The sequence below is a fragment of the Equus quagga genome, chromosome 9 (genome assembly GCF_021613505.1).
Source record: "Equus quagga isolate Etosha38 chromosome 9, UCLA_HA_Equagga_1.0, whole genome shotgun sequence".
In the NCBI taxonomy this organism is placed as follows: domain Eukaryota; kingdom Metazoa; phylum Chordata; class Mammalia; order Perissodactyla; family Equidae; genus Equus; species Equus quagga.
Window position 1 is genome coordinate 90,659,476 of NC_060275.1, and position 18,136 is coordinate 90,677,611.

Genomic DNA, 18,136 nt, shown 5'->3' on the forward strand with positions numbered 1-18,136 from the left:
CCATGGTGAGATCATGGGGCGATTTTACTTACACTCTTTCCATCTTTTCTTGGGATTTTAATCTATTTAGATTGACTTTTTATTGAAAACAATTATTGAAGAGAATTTGTTGGAATTTTCATTTGTGACCCAGGCCTGAGAAATGAATGGGGCTAAAAGATCTGTAACTTTAGTTTCTAGAGTACACCTAGGTCAAAATAGGTATAAAATTAGCCAGCTGATTTTCTGAGTATAATAATTTCCAAAGACAAAATGAGATTCTATCCTTGATTAATCAGATGCCAGCTTTAAAACTTAGAAATAGGTATAATTTTCAGGGGTCGTTCAACAAAAGATAGCAAAAGCCTCACTTGCACTATATAATATAGGGAATATAAAATTTCTTCCAAAAAATTGACAAACAGTAAAACAAAAAGTAACAGATGTTAATCTAGATTTTCTCTCTCCACATGAAGAATGGAGAGGTGCGAGGAGCTTTACAATATGTGTGACAATTATTTTGGATCATCAAAAATGAATCTTGTCCATGAGTCCAAACAGAGAATGTGTTAGTTGTCTATTGCTACATGAAAAATTATCGGTGGCTTAAAATAGCAAACATTTATTATCTCACGATATCTCTGGGTCAGAAATTCAGGAGCAGCTTAGCTGAGTGGCTCTGGCTTAGAGTCTCTCATGTGGCTACAGTTACAACGTGGGTGGGACTGCAGGCTTGATTGGGGCTACAGGATCTGCTTCGAGATGGTTTGCTCACATAGCTGTGGGCAGGAGGCCTCAGTTCCTCACCACGCGGGCTTCTCCATAGAGCTGCTGGAGAGTTGATGACATGGCAGCCAGCGCCTCCCAGACTTAGTGATCGAAGAGAGAACAAGGCAGGCTTCACAATGTCTTTGATTATCTAGCCTCAGAAGGGACATTCCATCACGTCTGCCTTACCCTATTGGTACACAGGCCAACCCTGATACAGTGTGGGCAGGGACTGCACAAGGGTATGAATATCAAGTGGCATGAGCGATATCATTGGTCATTTGGACACTGGCTGCCCCAGGAGCATTTGCCTTCACTGGATGAGCTGTTGTTGCCAAGAGGAAAGATTTTATTTACACCCCATTCAGATGAAGGCATTAATTCACTTAACAAATACTGATTGAGCACCCACCATGTGTCAGGAATTGTTCTAGAATGAGGGAAATAGTAGTGAATAAAACAGCAAGCTCTGCCCATGGAGTTTATAGGATAGAGGATTAGAAATGAGTTTTTAGAAATATATAATAGTATATCGGTTGGTAGTGAGTGCCACAGAGGAAAGTAAAACCTAGAAAGGGGGCTAGGGAATGAAGGCCAAGTGGTGGGGGCAGGAGTTGCAATTTTAAATAGGGTCACTGGAAAAGAACTCCCTAATAAGGTAACTTTGGAGCTGAGGTTAAAGGAGGTGAGGAAGCAAGCCACATGTTTAAGTCAGGAGAGGAGAGTTCTAGGCAGAGGGAGAGAGGGCACAGAACATACAGAGCCTGAGGCAGGTGTGCTCAGCATGTTTGAGGAGCCAAGTGTGTGGCCAACACCAGCTTGAATAAGGGGAGAGAGGAGGATGTGAGAGGGTGTGGCACCCAGGGGCGCATCACTGAGGGCCTTGAGGGTGGTTCTGACCCATTTTTAGGGGCCTCGTGTTTTGTAGACATTGAGAGCTCAGCTTTTCCGTTGCTTCATTTTCGAAGTGGAGGCCACTGAACTACTTCACTTTTTGGGGGCGGGGGGTGTATGTTTCTTTTTGGTGAAGAAGATTGGCTGTGAGCTAACATCTGTTGCCAATCTTCCTCTTTTTCTTTTTTCTCCTCAAAATCCCAGAACATAGTTGTATATCCTAGTTGTAAGTTTCTAGTTCTCCTATGTGGGATGCCACCACAGCATGGCTTGATGAGCGGTGTGTAGGTCCGCACCCAGAAGGTGAACCAGTGAACCCAGGGCCACTGAAGTGGACCATGCTGACTTAACCACTATGCCACCAGGCTGGCCCCATTCACATTTTTTATTGAGATTTCCAAAACCCTAGAAAGAAATTTCAAGCACCACCATCTCAATTATTGATATTATTCATTGACATATAGTACACATCTTTAAATGCTAACTTTTAAATCTCTTTCCTAGTTCCTTCAAAGGGACCAGATACTTGGAGAGAGTGGAGTTCTGATGGAAAAAATTTAATAATCTATTGGAAGGTAAATATCTAATTTTTCCTTGAATATTTAAATAACTGTGCTGTGCTGAACTCCTTAACTTACACATGTCACTTGAGTTGTCGAGGAGCCCAGGGTTCCCAGACTGGCTTAGTTTGCAGCACTGCCGAGAATCTAACCTGGCTCCTAAACCCCTGGATCCCTCATCACTGCTGATGCACCACCGTCAGGTTAGTGAGGATCTTCGGTCTCAGATCTGAGCATCCTTTAGTTGGATTTTATGAGGCCCGTGCAGGACCCGAGGACTGCACGAATTCCACCTCTCTCACTTTGGTCAGAAACGCAGCCAGAAGCTACAAGTTAGAATCCCCGAGTGTCGATGTTACGTTTTTTTCTTGGATGAATGGGAAACTCACTTTTTAAATATTTCATAAGTAATTTGTTTCCCTTAAATAAAGTGCATTGTAATATGCCAAATTATAAAGTTTCCCATGGTTTTGTAAAATTTTTAAATAACGTAGGAATTGCATTATATTTTTACTAGTTTTTCTCTACCAGAGCAAACATTTTTGTTGCTATATTCTTTATTGGATTTGTGAACATCAAAGACACGTGCAGTTTTCTACATCAGATTTTGTAAGAGCAGTCATAATTGGATTCCTTTAAATAGTGAGTTTCATTGTTGGAAGTAAAGCATCGTTTTATTTTTACACAAATGTGACTAAATGCGGCTTTGAGTAAAGTGAGGTGTGTGCAAGTTCAGTGGAAGCTCTATTGCTTTGCACTGGCCCGTTTGTGACTGTGCATCGCCTCTTCCTCTTGGTTCGAAAATCCCTGTCTGCTCTCAGCTGTCTGTCAGACTTCAGGATTACATAGTAACAGTTACACAGTTACCTCAGTGTAGGGAAAGTTTGGAATATTGTTCAAACTAGATGAATGTTTAACGAGGATTAAAAATACTGAAGTGATTCAGAGCCTAACTTTAGTGACTAGCTTGATGGTTCTCCCATTTGCCAAGGAGGAGAGTATTTGGGTGGAAAATCAAGTTGTTTTGGACATATTGAGTTTCTTAAACATGTTGAGTGCAGTAGGTGGTGGCTTGGTGTAAGGCTCTGGAGTTCAGGGGAGAGGTCGGAGCTCAAGACACAGCTTCGAGCAGCATACAAGTGAGCTCACCCGGGAGACTTGCCGGGTGGAAAGAGGTCAAGGGTTGAACCCTAGGTGACAGCAGCATATGAAAGGACCAGCAAAGGAGGAGGATCCAGCAGAGGAGACTGGGAAGGTTAGAGGGGCAGGAAGACCCGAGGAAAATGTATTGCAGGAGCCAAGAGAGGGAGTTGTGTGAAGGAGTGGTCAGCAGTATCAGATGAAGGCCACAAGTCTTAGGACAGTAGCAGTAGCGTGTCCACTGGAGCAGGCCATCAGACAGATTCGGGGGCCCCTGCTGGAGCAGTGTTTTCAGCAGAGTATTAATGTTAATGTCAGTCTGGATCCGAGGGTCCCATGCATTACCATATAAATTGGAGCAGTTGTTTTGAAAAACAGTTTAGCTACATAAATAAAGAAGTTTGAATGTTTGTTTCCTTTGATCTAGTAAGTCCACTTTGGGGATCCGTATTAAAGAATTAATCCTAACCATGAAAAAGGAAAAAAAAATGTGGCACCAAAATATTATGTTAATGTTGTGAAAAGTTGGGAAAACTTAAATTTCATTTATTTAAGGCATATTCGAGTAAACTGGTAAAAATACTGTATGAAATGTAAAGCCATTAAAATGTGCGTAACTGTATTGTCATGGGCAAGTATGTATTATAGGGAAGTGGAAAGAAGATATAAAGTTGTATAGTATGATTAAAACAATGTTAATAAAAAATCTACACCTAGAAAAATACCTTGAAGGAAATATCAAAATGTAAAAGTATTTCAGAGATGGAAATATAGGAGCTTTTTACTTGTTGTCTTTCAACTTTTGTATATTTTCCGAGTTTTCTGTAAAGGGCATATATTGCTTTAAAGTGAGAAAACAGTAAATGTTTAAAAGAAACTATGGTGCCTTAATTTTTTATGTTTTGTTTGTTTTTAAGTAGAGCAATGATTTTCATCACTCTTTTTTTGTTTCCTTCTGAAAAATGTCAGGATAAATATTGTTTTGTAGTGCCCTGACTACTTAGAGCAAGTATAGTTTTTCTTCGGTATCACTTTCCTGATTTATCCAGGTGGATTTTAATTCTGTGTTTTACACTAACAACTTCGTCTTTCCTTGTGATGAGTGTGGTGTGCAGTTTAGACTTGATGGTCTTGCCTCGTCGCATGGTCCCTTCCTGCAGGTTTTTATAACACAATTAATTTTTCTGTTTCTCATAGCCTTTACCTGTTAATGAAGCTAATGGAAAAATACTTTCCTATAATGTATCTTGTTCGTCAGATGAGGAAACACAGTCCCTCTCTGAGATTCCTGATCCTCAGCACAAGGCAGAACTACAACTTGATAAAAATGACTACATCATCAGTGTGGTGGCAAAAAACTCTGTTGGCTCATCACCACCTTCAAAAATAGCTAGTATGGAAATTCCAAATGGTGAGTACTTAAGGCAATGTAGTCTATAGGAACAGGAAATTCAAGTGAAATGTTTTGAAGGTGTTGCTTGCTCCTATGCACATCAGCTTTCTTCTCACATCCCCCGCTGCTGCTGCTATAGAAGGAGGAACAAGCAGATTAATGTCAAATATTTCGTTGAGAGACAGCAGTCATTAGTATTAGCTCGAAGCATCTGTTGAGGGATAAAATAATTACTATATCCAGTTATTTTAACATATAATGTTGGAGAGTTTTGGTGGTGGATATTACTCTTAGGAAGAAATATTTTAACAGTTCATTCAGATACTGTTTTCATATCTGTCTCCAAGACCAAGGGAGTTGATACTTATGTCAGCTAGGCTATTTTATAAATCAAGCAGGAAAAGTACTCATTTTAAATTGCAGCTTTGTTGATGACATTGTTTATTAATGGGAATCCTTTATTGATAAGAAATTCTTCTTAAAGTCTAAATTAGATCTTAAATCTAAGTTTTTTAAAAAAAATAACTGTGTTGGGGCTGGCCCCGTGGCATAGTGATTAAGTTCGTGTACTCCACTCGGGCGGCCTGGGATTCCTGGGTTTGGATCCCGGGCATGGACCTACACACCGCTCATCAAGCCATGCAGAGGCTGTGTCCCACGGACAAAAAGAAAAGAGATAGAGGAAGATTGGCACAGATGTTAGCTCAGGGCCAATATTCCACACACACACACAAAATACGTGTAGTGTTATTTTAAAATTATTTAGTGCCTTCCTTTAAATCCTGTGGATTACCAGTAATGAGTTGATTGCTCCGTGGCTGCCTTGACAGCTTTTTGAGTTATGAGTTTTAAATAGCCACTCCTGCCTCTTCTCCCACTTCCTGGTCCCTCTTCCACGTCATTCCCTGATTCCCCCCTTTGCTGTCCTGTCCCAGTTTGGGGCACCTTTCTAGGAGCACCCACTCCTGGAGGAGGAAAAGTTAGTCCCGTGAGGATCCTCCAAGTATCTTTTCAACTCTTGCTTGAGGCAGCGTCCTCCTGTTTGTTACTCAGCTGGTGCTTTGCTTTGTGTCAGTCGCCACAGTAGGATTAGGAGGAGGGAATGGGGAAAGCACAGAGCACTTCAGAGGCACAGGACACAGAGCCCAGATGGCAGCACACGCCGGGGAGGAGAAGTCCTCAGGCAGTGGTGTGGGGGCAGAAAAGAAGAGAGAGAGATGTGAACCCCCATAAGAAGATGACCTACTCTTTTAGATGATATATTTCATAGCTCTCACCGTGATAGGAATAGCTGTGTTGTCTTTTAATTCAAGAACTATATTCCTACCTTTTCCGTATGTCCTTCAGAAGACAGTAATTTACAGAACTAACAATGGTCTAGTCGTCAGCTTTCAGACACTTTGAAGGCCCAGAACAAGTCATTGTTCCTTGAGGATTTCCTGAGGTTGAGGCCCTGCGACCTCAGAGCAGGTTTATATTGTGGATTTTTAATCACATTGAGCCAAAAAGCTGTTTTGTCGAAAGTCTTCTGTATTCTAAGCCAAATTGTTGTCTTACGTTCAGTAAGTGGTTGCTTTATGAATGGGAATTTTGTTCAAAGAACCTTCCTGTGGCTTTTTTCTGAAAATATAAATATAAATTTATACATAATAAATATAAATATACATAATATTTACATAAAATATAAATCAGTTACAGAGATTACTTCTCTTCTCCTGTTACTGGGGGAAATTTTCCTCTCCCTTTTGGCCACACTCTCCTAAGCCACCCAGTCCTCACCCCCAACCTTGGGCCCCCTTGTCACCTTGGCAGCTGGCAGGATGGGGAAGTAAGACCTCACCGTGAGCCCATCCATGGAGTAGCAGTCTTCCTTGAAATGAAGAGAGGGCCCATTTCATCCACTCACTCCGTGCGTGTTCTTGTGTTCTTGTGTGCCTGCTCTGCACCAGAGGCTGTGCTCGTAGTGGGTAATGAGAGGAGGGATTCCGACTGTCCACCGGTGCTCTGCTCCAGCCACCACCTGCCCTCCTCCCTGTGCTGCCACACCCGTCAGCCCTGTCCTTCATGGCCCTTGAGCCTCGGGCTCGGCCCCACTACGTCACGGCCTGAGTCTGGGTGCTTTTTCTTTTTTTTTTTTTAAGATTTTATTTTTTCCTTTTTCTCCCCAAAGCCCCCCGGTACAGAGTTGTATATTCTTTGTTGTGGGTCCTTCTAGTTGTGGCATGTGGGACGCTGCCTCAGCATGGTTTGATGAGCTAAGTACGATGTCCGCGCCCAGGATTCGAACCAAGGAAACACTGGGCCGCCTGCAGCAGAGTGCGTGAACTTAACCACTTGGCCACGGGGCCAGCCCCAGTCTGGGTGCTTTTTTATTCCTTCTTTTCAGCTGCTGAGTTTTTATGGACAGGTAATTGTTATACAGTAACAGAGCAGCACTTCTAAACTTTGCTAAAGGTTTATCTAGTTTGAGCACTGTTTTAAAATTTCTGCACAGTGAAGTCATTTTTATAACTCCTGTCCATTTTCATGAGAGTTACCTGATACTGTTTTTTTATGTGAGTAAGATATCCTTCTTTCTTGTTGAAGATGATCTCAAAATAGAGCAGGCTGTTGGAATGGGAAATGGGATTCCCCTCACTTGGAATTACGACCCCAACATGACTTGCGACTATGTTATTAAATGGTGCAACTCATCTCGGTCGGAGCCCTGCCTTATGGACTGGAAAAAAGTCCCTTCAAACAGCACTGCAACTGTCATAGAATCTGGTAAGAGGAATCAGTGCCTCTCAATTAAAGTTCTTAAAAGTATTTTTAAACAGAGCGCCACGTGGTGCGACCGGGTGCAGTGAAGAGATCGTTCTCCCTCACCGCTGGAGGGAATGGGAATCAGTTTAACCTTCTGGAAGGTGGTTTGTGGTAGTGTGTATGTGACTGATTCATAGCCTTTGATCTAGTAATTACTTGTCTAGGAAATTCTAAAAAATAATCAGAGAGTAATAATGGTTTACATCGAAGAATGTTCACCACAGCATTCTAAAATTCTAAAAAATAATCAGAGAGTAATACAGGTTTACATCGAAGAATGTTCACCACAGCATTATTTATCATCATAAAAATTGAGAACAACCCAAATAGCAAATAGGAGAATGAGTAGACCGTGGTGGACCTATACAGTGGGAGGTTAAGTAGCGTTAATGATTGTGTCAGAGATTTGACACCGTGGGGAAAGAAGCCTCCAGTGCTGTGAGCAGTGTGGCCTCCTCATCGTCCTCCTGGCTTTGTTTACTCAGGGCCCAGGTTACGGAGCTTAGGGAGAGACCAAGCACAAACGACCTGCGCTCATGACCACTGTCCCTGATGCAGGATGAGAGGGCGTCAGTGTGGCAGTGGGCCTGGTGTGGGCGGGGGCCAGAGTCCGGTGCCTGACCGCTGACAAGCCCTGAGGCTCGTGAGGTGAGCTGCTGTTGATACGAAACACCCTGAAGTTCAGCCACAGGGAGTACTTGGTGACCCACAGGCTCAACTGGTCCTGTCGTTGGGAGTTCCAGCCCTCTTTCCACTGTCATTGCTCATTCCGAGTAGCTGATGAGCCTGTTCTACCCTGGGGAGTCTGGAGCCTTCAGCCTGCTGGTAGTGATGCTTCCTGAGGTCATTCCCATCTCATGGCGCTCTCTCACGGGTTCGTGAAGTTCAGACAACAAGCTGCTGTGGATTAGTTCTCTCTCAGGGAACAAGCTCTACTCATTTACTGTTTTCACTATCACATGGTAAAGATGAGTCCCATTCACTAGATTACTACATGTGGCTTTAGATTATTTTTTGGTTCTACTTGCAATATAGTCAACTCCTCTGCGTGTGTGATTGACCGAGGCAGCGGTGGTTCCCGTTATCCTTTCTTACAGCAAGCCTCACTATCAGCGTGCCCACCCCACCCCACCCTCCTCTTTCCTGCACCTCCCTTCACATTTCGCCCACACGTAGCTGCCTGAGCCTTACACAGTTCTGGTGTACTCCGGATACATTCCCACCCCTCTGCCCTGCTCTCCCGCCTGGGCTTTGAGGATCTCAGGATGGGCTGTGGCAGGGGGCAGGGACGTGGAGAGGTGTCTGTCTCCTTAGACTATCGGGCACATAAGTTTAAGCTAAGACCTGTAGGATGAGAAGGAGAACTTCCGATGCTGAGGCAGATGAGAACGGCCCTACAATGATTGAGAAAACAAAGGCTCTGAGAAGTTAGGTAACTTGCCCAAGGTCACAAAACTAGTATGTGATAGCACCAGGATTCAAATTCACAGCAATTCAGAGCTTCAGGAGGCTGGAGATGTTGTCTGTTGTTTGCTGCTGCTAGAACAGTGTGTGGCCATAGCAGGTACTGCTCATATGCCCTTCTCATCCAGTCACCAACTATCACTATTCAACTATTCACTAGTCACTATTCAACTAGTCACTATTCAACTATCTTCCCTCTTTTATGACCTCAAAACACCTTCCGAATTCTCTAACCCTCTCAGGCTCTTTTTCTTTTTAAAGCAGCAGAACCCTATAGAATCTTGATATATATAATTATAACATAAAACTAGATACAGATTTCCTAATGTCTGTGCAGTATAAAACCACAACCTCGGGCATACCTGTCCCCTAAGAAAAAAGTTACAAAATGATTTTAGAGGTTGGCCATCTCGTTTTTGATGTGTAGCCCACTGGTGTTCTGTGAGCACGTAATTGGAGAGGCCGTGTTTTAACCACACTAGAATAGTTGCGTTCCATAAATTAAATGCAATCCTGTGTGCTGCCGTTTCTTCCCCCCAAGCAGTATCTTCTTCCTAGACCATGACTGATGAGCTCCTAATTGCCCTTCAAGGCCCTGTTCAAATGGCATTTCTTGGTGGCTTTTCTGATCTTCTTAGACTCATTTGGTTCCTCATGGAAGGTGCCACAGCCTGTGATAGGCCCCTCTAGTCTAACACACTGTGTTGTGCTTTCCCCCGTTCATCCGTCTCCCCACCACTCTGCCAGCTTCTTCAGGCCGGAGGCCTTGCTTTGTCCACCTCTGTGTTCCCAGCATTTCACCTGTCACCTTGTATTGAGGAGGCATTTAAAAGGGGCTTTTGAGTTGGAGTTAAGGTGCTTCTCTTGTACGTCTTGTGGAGTTAATTCACGGGCACTAAATGGCAATGCTGTAAAGAGGAACAGACTCTGCGTTTTCCTTCCTTTAGCACTGAAGCACCAAGGTGGGGTGGAAATCTTCATATCTGCTGCTTCTTGGAGCAAGGGGAGAGCAGTGGTTTCCTTCCAACCCAGAAGTAACACTAAGTAGGGAAGGGTTTTCAGAAGCTTCATGTGGACCTGGGATAGGTTAGTAAACTGTGGATCAAATCTGGGAAGAAGTTGTCATTGCTTGATTTTGAGGAACAAAATGAAAACCTTGATCACCCTTTTTCCCTTCAAGGTCATGTCGTGTTGTAATAATAAACTTTTCAATACAGTAGAAGTGAAGTTGTTTGTTTAATTTTTGTTTACTCAGTTTTCACTCTGAATATTTACTAATTTTGAAAATTTGTATTTTTTATAATAAAACATGTTTAAAATTATTAAATTTATTAAATATCTTTGGAAATTTCAAAGTAAGTTATGATCAATTTGGTATTTCTAAAATAGGTATCATAGTACTGTGTATGTAGGAAAGTTGACTGACTGTGTTTCTCCTATAGATCAGTTTCGACCGGGTGTAAGATACCATTTTTTCCTGTATGGGTGCAGAAATCAAGGATATCAGTTGTTACGTTCTATAATTGGATATATAGAAGAATTGGGTAAGTTAAGTGGGTAAGCTTTCTTAGAGTGTGAGGTAAGGAATTTATAAATCAACAACAATTGTTAAGATTAAATTTAAAAATAGATTGAATTGAGATGTTTAGTTCACGGAAGGAAAAATAATTTGCATGATAAATTTAAAATTATTTATGATTACTTATTCTTACTCCATTTGTTTAATGTTTATGTTTCACAATTTTACTGTTGTCATTGAGAAAATTAAGTCTTAATTGGAATGTCAAAAATACTTAATTTGCGCTTGTACAAGTTTGAAAAACTATTAACTTATTGAGGACTATCAATAAAGAGGGGAAACAGAAATGAAGCCTATTTGAGTAGCCACTTGAAGATTTGGCATAGGCTCCTTCCCTAGATACATATTTTATCTAAAAGTTGAAAGTTCTACCTTTGCGTCTCTAGCTATTAGCATACAGGTTTCACAGCAAAAATGTTTGTGATAAATCACTGAAAGTTTGATTTAATAGAGAAGAAAGTTCTAATTCCAAGTTTAGCTATTTTTGAGGCTAGAAATCTCATTAAACATTAACATCTTCCTCTGTGTTAGTGAACTCTCCTTCAGCTGTTGACTTTCTCCCTTTTACAGCTCCCATTGTTGCGCCAAATTTTACTGTTGAGGACACATCTGCAGATTCGATCTTGGTAAAATGGGAAGATATCCCCGTGGAGGAGCTCAGAGGCTTTTTAAGAGGATATTTGTTTTACTTTGAAAAAGGAGAGAGAGACACATCTAAGATGAGGAGTTTGGAATCAGGTTAGTAAATTACTAGAGTGAGAATAGTGTTTCTTAGAAGTTCCTCATTAACCACAAAAACAAAAAATGGCTGAGTGGTTTAATATTGGTCTCCAAAACTGTCTGGAAAACTGGGAGATGAAAATGCATGAGTATGAGAATTTTAAGATTTTAGTGTGTGATAAATGACATGTCTGGTCTTTCAGAAATCATTTATTCTGAAGCCTTTGATTATAAGCCTCATAGGATAGAAACCATCTCTTAACTAGTCTTGCATGATCCATAATAGCATCTTATGAAAGTTACTTTAAAAAAGGCTTCCTGTACTTATAATAATGGAGGAGAAAAACTCAGGAACTTAAAGAATGACTTTGGAGCCTCTGTTACCATCTGACGAAGAGCCATCCGCACAGTTAGCTACGGCCTTAATGAGCTGGGAAGCTTAATTGATTTGACTGGGGACGTGTGTATCCATTAGATCCTAAAAGGTACAGTCAGTCCTTGACAATCAGTAAGTGTGTGTCCAAAGACCTTAGAGAATTCTCAGATTTACAAATACAAAAACATTTATGCAGACTTCTGGCTTTTCCCTAAATTATATTTCTGTTGGGAGTCAGATGTTTCTTGTTCATAGCTGTATAACACAAGCATATCATCTTTTCAGCTTGAGAGCTTTCATTTCCCTTAATGACCTCTCCTTGGAAAGAAACCATTTTAATTATTTAATGCCTGTCTGACAAGTAGAGAGCAACAGTGCCGTGCAGAGATGCTGACTGGACGTTGGCTAAGTCACTTCCCCAGAGCAGCTGCATGAAAAGTGTGCCTCCTCCAGATCTCTAAGTTCTGCATTTCCTGAAGCTTCCCTCTGGTTGAGGGAAACCCTAAATATGAAACTCTACAAATACCTACAGTCTAGTGTAATTTTCCTCAAATTCTAAGAAATTTTACACTTGAACCAGTTAAAATTCTAGCATCTAAAACTTCCAGTTAGACATGGTGGATTGGTCACTACAATTAGAGTAAAAGAGAGAAAAAAAAAAAAGTCCATAAAGCCACAGAAACCAAAGGAACTGGAGAGGCAAGAGTACACCAAAACAGAGGATTTGGACATTTGGGGCTGCTGGGGCGAATGGCCTAGAGAAGGGGAGGGTGGTGAAACCTAGGTGGGCTGTTGGGCATCAGTGAGAAGTAATTTGATTCATCCTGCAGGGCCAGATGTTGGAGGCAAATGGTTCGGGTGGATCTGAGCTGAACAGTGGGGGTTGATTGAAAGTCTGTGTAAGGAGCAGTTAGGACCCCCAAGTCCTATACCAGCTTCATGCAGCTAATGTGAGTGCCCTCTCCTGTGCCTGAAGACAAGAGATTTATTTTTTGGAGAAACTGAACCAAGGAGGAACACCATAGTCAATGGTGTGACCTTCCCTCTTCTGCCTCCCACCCGGCTAATAGAACATATTCAGCTAGGCCTATTTCACTGGACAAGAGATTAGAGGATCTTTCTTTGAAAAAAAGTAAATGGTTCCTGAGGAAAGACATAAAAGATGCTGATGTTTCAGGGATTGTCCCAGTGAAAAGACAGGAACTGACCTGGTCATTCCCCACCAGTGATAAATGAAACCCACCGACCAATGAACACCACCTATGTACACCGAGCTGCCACTGAGCCTGTTAGTGGCTCACTTTTAAATATGACTAGCAGCCAAAGGTAACCAGATGGTTAAGAAAGCTTCTAACATGAAAAACAGAAACCAGAAGAAATCAGAGGAAACAGATTCAATGTGGGGAAACAGAAACTTAAAATAAAACAAAACTGTCCTCAGATAGTTGAGATATTTATTAAAAAGACGTGATGCTGTAAAAAGGAACAATGACAGACAGGTAAGAACTCCTCAAGACCTGTGCTGTCATGCTTTATAGGAGTTCTGTAAAGAGAGAAGAGTAAGATGGAGAGAAGGAAATTATCAAAGAAGTAGCATAAAATAATTTCCCAGAACTGAAAGACCTGAGCATATAGAGTAAAAGGACCCATTCAGTACATAGTAAAATAAATAGAAAAAAGACCTCTGCCAAGATATGTCACCATCAATTTTCAGAGGACTTAATGTATAAATAAAAAGTCCCAGGGACATTTAGAGAAAAGCAGCTTATGTGTCAATGATCAGGAATAAGAATGGCATCAGACTTCTCAACAACACGCCAGATACTAGAAGATGTCACAGCTATGTCTTCAAAACGCTGAGTGAAAATTATTTTCAGCCTAAAGTTCTTTACTCGGTCAATCCATCAACCAACATGAGAGTGGAATGAAGGCGTTTGTAGATATGCAAGGCTGCAGATATTTCCTTCCGCCACGCGCCCTTCTTCAACGTGAGGACATGGGGCAGGGAGTTCCAGCATGGCAGCAGCCTGGAAGGCTTCCAGTCCAGAGTAGGTGCTCCAGGGAAGGGGGCCCCTGGAGGGAAGAGGGCCAGGGCTTGGGGGCAGGCAGTGCGCCTGGGATTGTGTTGTATTGGACCACGTGGAAAATTGTATTGGATATTCTTTGGAGGATGTGGGAAGAATTAGGAGTTGATCCATGAAGCAAATGAGGAAAAAAAGCAGTTATAACAACAGACAAACAAGAAAGGAAACATAATTCATCGTACCAAGTAATCCGTCTCAGCAGTAATCCATGTTTATATGATCACAATAATGTCAACACTGAATTTACCAAATGTTTGATGTTTCTGTATGAATGCTATGGATTGTGGGGGAGAAGGGGGCAGGGTGAGAGAGCTAAATCATCTACCTCATAGGATGTGAGTAGATAGGACCTAAAATTTAAAAATCAAGCGTTATCAATCCAAGTGTATTTCAAAATACGGAAGTAAATACCCGAAGGGACTGATAACATGATTCTAAAGTGGTTGTGGGTGGTGGGAGAAGGTGCTGGCAGGGAACTGCTACTTTTTGTTATTAGCCATTTAGTTAATTTTTTAAGCTCTCCTCATGCATTGTTTTAGTTAAATTTTTAAAAATAATAGTTTAAACAATTCTTCACCCTTTCTTTTGAAATGGTTCAAAGGCTTCCTCACTAGTGGCTCGTTTGAGAGCTCAGATAACACTGCCCCTTTTCCTGAGTGGTTTGACGTAATCTCTGTGGATTTGTACTCTTGCTGCCTCAAGTCTCTCACTCGACTCCTAGGCAGGAGCAGCCCACGTGACAGTGTCCCCCACCCCGGTGAGGGTGGGTTGTGGTGGTTTTTCATGCTCTTAGTAAAAGGAAGAGAAGTGAGTTTAATTGATTGCCTGCTGTATGGCAGGCATTATTCTAGCGAACGTGTATGAAAACTTCGTAGAGCCCTGTGAGGTCAGGTTGTGATATTCTGTTTCAGAGTTAGACACACTCAGGTTCAGAGTGGTCAGAATAATAGGTCTAGATCACACAGCTACTAACTAGCAGAGGCAGAACTTGAACATGGCCCTGGCAGGCTCCCCGGGCCTTGGCCCTGGAGATGGCCAGCAGCTGGACTCACTTAAAAGGGATGTGGTTGTGACAAGTGTGAGTAACCATGTGTTTAAAATGGTGTAGAGAGCAGTAATAACATCCTGCACTTTAAAAACAGGTCGTTCCGACGTAAAGGTTAAGAATATTACTGACATATCCCAGAAAACACTGAGAATTGCCGATCTTCAAGGTAAAACAAGTTACCATCTGGTCTTGCGAGCCTATACGGACGGTGGGATGGGCCCAGAGAAGAGTATGTTTGTGGTGACAAAGGAGAATTGTAAGTTAAATATTGCCTTTGAAAATATGCCAATATTTCCATGCTTAAATTCATAGTGTTTCAGCAATTTTTGTTTATGTAGGGAACCCCCCTTTTCCAAAATTTCACATTTTGTTGCATTTTTATAGTGGCTAGAGGACAATGTTAAAAGACCGTGGGATGACTTCATATTAATTCTTGTCAGTTATTTGAAGCTATTTTGTAATGAGTACCTAAGAAACTAATGAATTAAGGATACATCTGAAGCCTACAGTTCTAAAGTCATATTGAATTTATGTAATGGTCAAGCAGTTTAAAATTTTTTGCTATAATTATTCTAAATGTGATTTTTAACATATCCAGGAAAGAATGAAAGAAATATCTTAAAAAAAAGAACTATGTTAAGCACAACGCTTGTAAATCTGAGATGGAAAGTAGAGAAGAGTGGTGGCCTTGACTGTCAGCAGCCAAGAACTTTGATTTGATCACAGGCTTGTTCTCTACCCCTGAGTTGGAGTTTACGCACAGGCTGTAAGACCATGAGGGCATAGTTCTCAACTGGGGGTGATTTTTGCCTCTAGGAGACACTTGGCAATACCTGGTGACATTTTTGGTTGGCATAACTGGGGGTGCCACTGGGATCTAGTGGTTAGAAGCCCAGGGGTGTTGCTAAATGTCCTACAGTGCACACGCAGCCTTCTCCCCACCGAGACAGGCAATGAAGAAGTATCTGGCCTAAAATGTCAGTAGTGCCAAGATTGAGAAACCTTGCCCTAAAGCCTTTAAGTATTGGTAGAACAATTGTTTAAATACTCGAGGGTTATATTTTAATAGTTTTTCAGTGTCCCTGGCACAGTTAGAGTTTTTTTCATCAAATAATCTACCAACCTAAATATCTTCTGATATGAATTTATTCTATATTTCATACTAAAAATGGTGATTTTCCTATTTGCAATATTCTCTTTTCAGCTGTGGGATTAATTATTGCCATTCTCATCCCAGTGGCAGTGGCCATCATTGTTGGGGTGGTAACAAGTATCCTTTGCTACCGGAAACGAGAATGGTAATGGTATCTGCATTTACTCGTACTGTTTTGTTCTTAAGCGCATGATTATTTAGTTTATGTGTTAACAATACCAGTGCTTCTTTTTGGTCAAAACTAGTTGGTAAAAAAATATTTGCTTTCGTCAGAATTACTGTTAGATTAATATTAGGCAAAAACATGGCATATTACTTAAAGATTTTAAAATTAATAGAGTAAAAGTGTAAATTTTTCTCTACTGTATTTATTAATACTTTAAAGTAATAGCAGTTTTACTCAAAAAAATATTTGCAGGCATGAATATGGCAATAGCCAAATGCAAGATTAAATGTAATTTCATGATTATGGTTTCACTTGTCCTGGTGACATATTTAGAAAATCTCGTCATTTACTTATCTATTCAACAAATATGAATGACCCTTTCCAAGTGAAGGGGGACACAGGAACGAACGAAATAAGCATGGTCCTTATAGACTTACAGCGTAGTGGGGAAGATGGGCGTTAAAACCAGAATCATCCAGTAATGCATGCCTGCCAAGTGAGGGTGGGTCCCAGGAGGGCACCATGAGGAGAACAGCAGGGAACCATGTCACCGGAGGTGGTCAGCCAAGGCATCCCTGGGACAGTTCCATTTGAACAGAGTCCCAAAGGGTAAGGAGAGGGGGGAGGATGTTCAGGCAGAGAGAATAGCTTCCGTGAGGGCCCAGAAATTGGAAAGAGCTCGATCTTCTGGAGAAAGTGAGAAGAACTGGGTGTCTGGGTGAAGTGAGAGAGTGGGTGGCAGGTGAGGTGAGGTGAGCCAGGGGCTCAGCGGGAGAGAGCACCTCGCAATCAATGGGCAGGATCTGTCCTGGCCGTGGGGCAAAGGCCTGTGTTCATGCATAGACAGTCCTCACTGGCCTTAAAAATGCCATCGTTTATGAAAAAGACCAGAATGTGCTCTAGCAAGCTTGGCTTATAATTATAAATAGTAGTAGAACCTTAGAATAGCCTGTTTTGGTAACCGTATTCTCATTATCAAAAATCATGTTTTACAAATGATTTGAGTACCAAAAAAAAGGTAAAATGAGAGAGTTCAGAAATTAGAGCATTTCAGACTTACATTAAAAAATTTATTTTTCCTGCAAGAATTTCAAATAATGAAGTTCTTTTTAACAGCTGTAAATATGATATGACACTGAGCAAATCAAGATAAATAGCGTTTTTTCCTAATAGTCCAGAGCCTGTAGGAGCAGTAGAGAACTGCGTAGTGCTCATATGTTCCCTAGGTAATCGATCATGCTTAGTCCCCTTTGCAGTATGAATATTTTGGTTATACGAGCAATGCCTGTATTTTACTTTTGACTTGAGAGCACAATCACCATTTTAATTCTTTGCTTTCCGTTTTCATAAGATACACGAGATCTTGTAATTCTAGAAATAGAGGTACTGTTTATAGTTTTCAAATTGGACCCTCTCGATGCATTGTATAGAAAGTTCTAGTGAATGTTCACACTAAAAATGATCTTCCATTTTTCTCAGATGTTCATTAAAATATTCATACATGTCCAAATAAGCCTGATGATTTAACTTATTTATCTAATTGATAATCTTATAATTACTAAGTTTACTTAATCATTCTTTATTTAAAGGATTAAAGAAACCTTCTACCCCGATATTCCAAATCCAGAAAATTGTAAAGCGTTACAGTTTCAAAAGAGTGTTTGTCAGGTAATCCTTTATTTTTTTATATTTATCTTTGAAGTACTGCCTTCCTTTTTTTTGTGAAAAGTGTTTAGCATGCAAATGTTATCCTAAGTAAAATGTATTGGGAAAATAGCAATGCTTTAACATCTGCTGAATTTCTAAAATTATTAATTTTAAATTGTACCATGCTCTTTTTTCCAGTACTATTAATAGCAAGGAAAATACCAATATATAGGGGGGAAAAAACATAACTTTGCTGTAATGTGCACTACAGAATGGTACAAATTTTTACAAGTATATATATAAAGTATATATAAATATATAAAGTAATATATAAAGTAATGCCCCTTTTTGTAGGAAGGG

General features: G+C 40.9%; 1 protein-coding gene across 1 annotated transcript in view; it reads left to right on the forward strand.

Moving 5' to 3' along the window:
- Window positions 1-18,136, forward strand: part of LIFR (LIF receptor subunit alpha) — a 74,356-nt gene that overhangs the window by 48,978 nt on the left and 7,242 nt on the right. Inside the window, exons 12-19 of the mRNA XM_046672250.1 lie at window positions 2,146-2,216; window positions 4,539-4,752; window positions 7,321-7,500; window positions 10,446-10,547; window positions 11,153-11,320; window positions 14,905-15,066; window positions 16,015-16,108; window positions 17,719-17,797. Coding sequence (XP_046528206.1) covers window positions 2,146-2,216; window positions 4,539-4,752; window positions 7,321-7,500; window positions 10,446-10,547; window positions 11,153-11,320; window positions 14,905-15,066; window positions 16,015-16,108; window positions 17,719-17,797 — 1,070 coding nt within the window. The remainder of the gene's footprint in view (window positions 1-2,145; window positions 2,217-4,538; window positions 4,753-7,320; window positions 7,501-10,445; window positions 10,548-11,152; window positions 11,321-14,904; window positions 15,067-16,014; window positions 16,109-17,718; window positions 17,798-18,136) is intronic.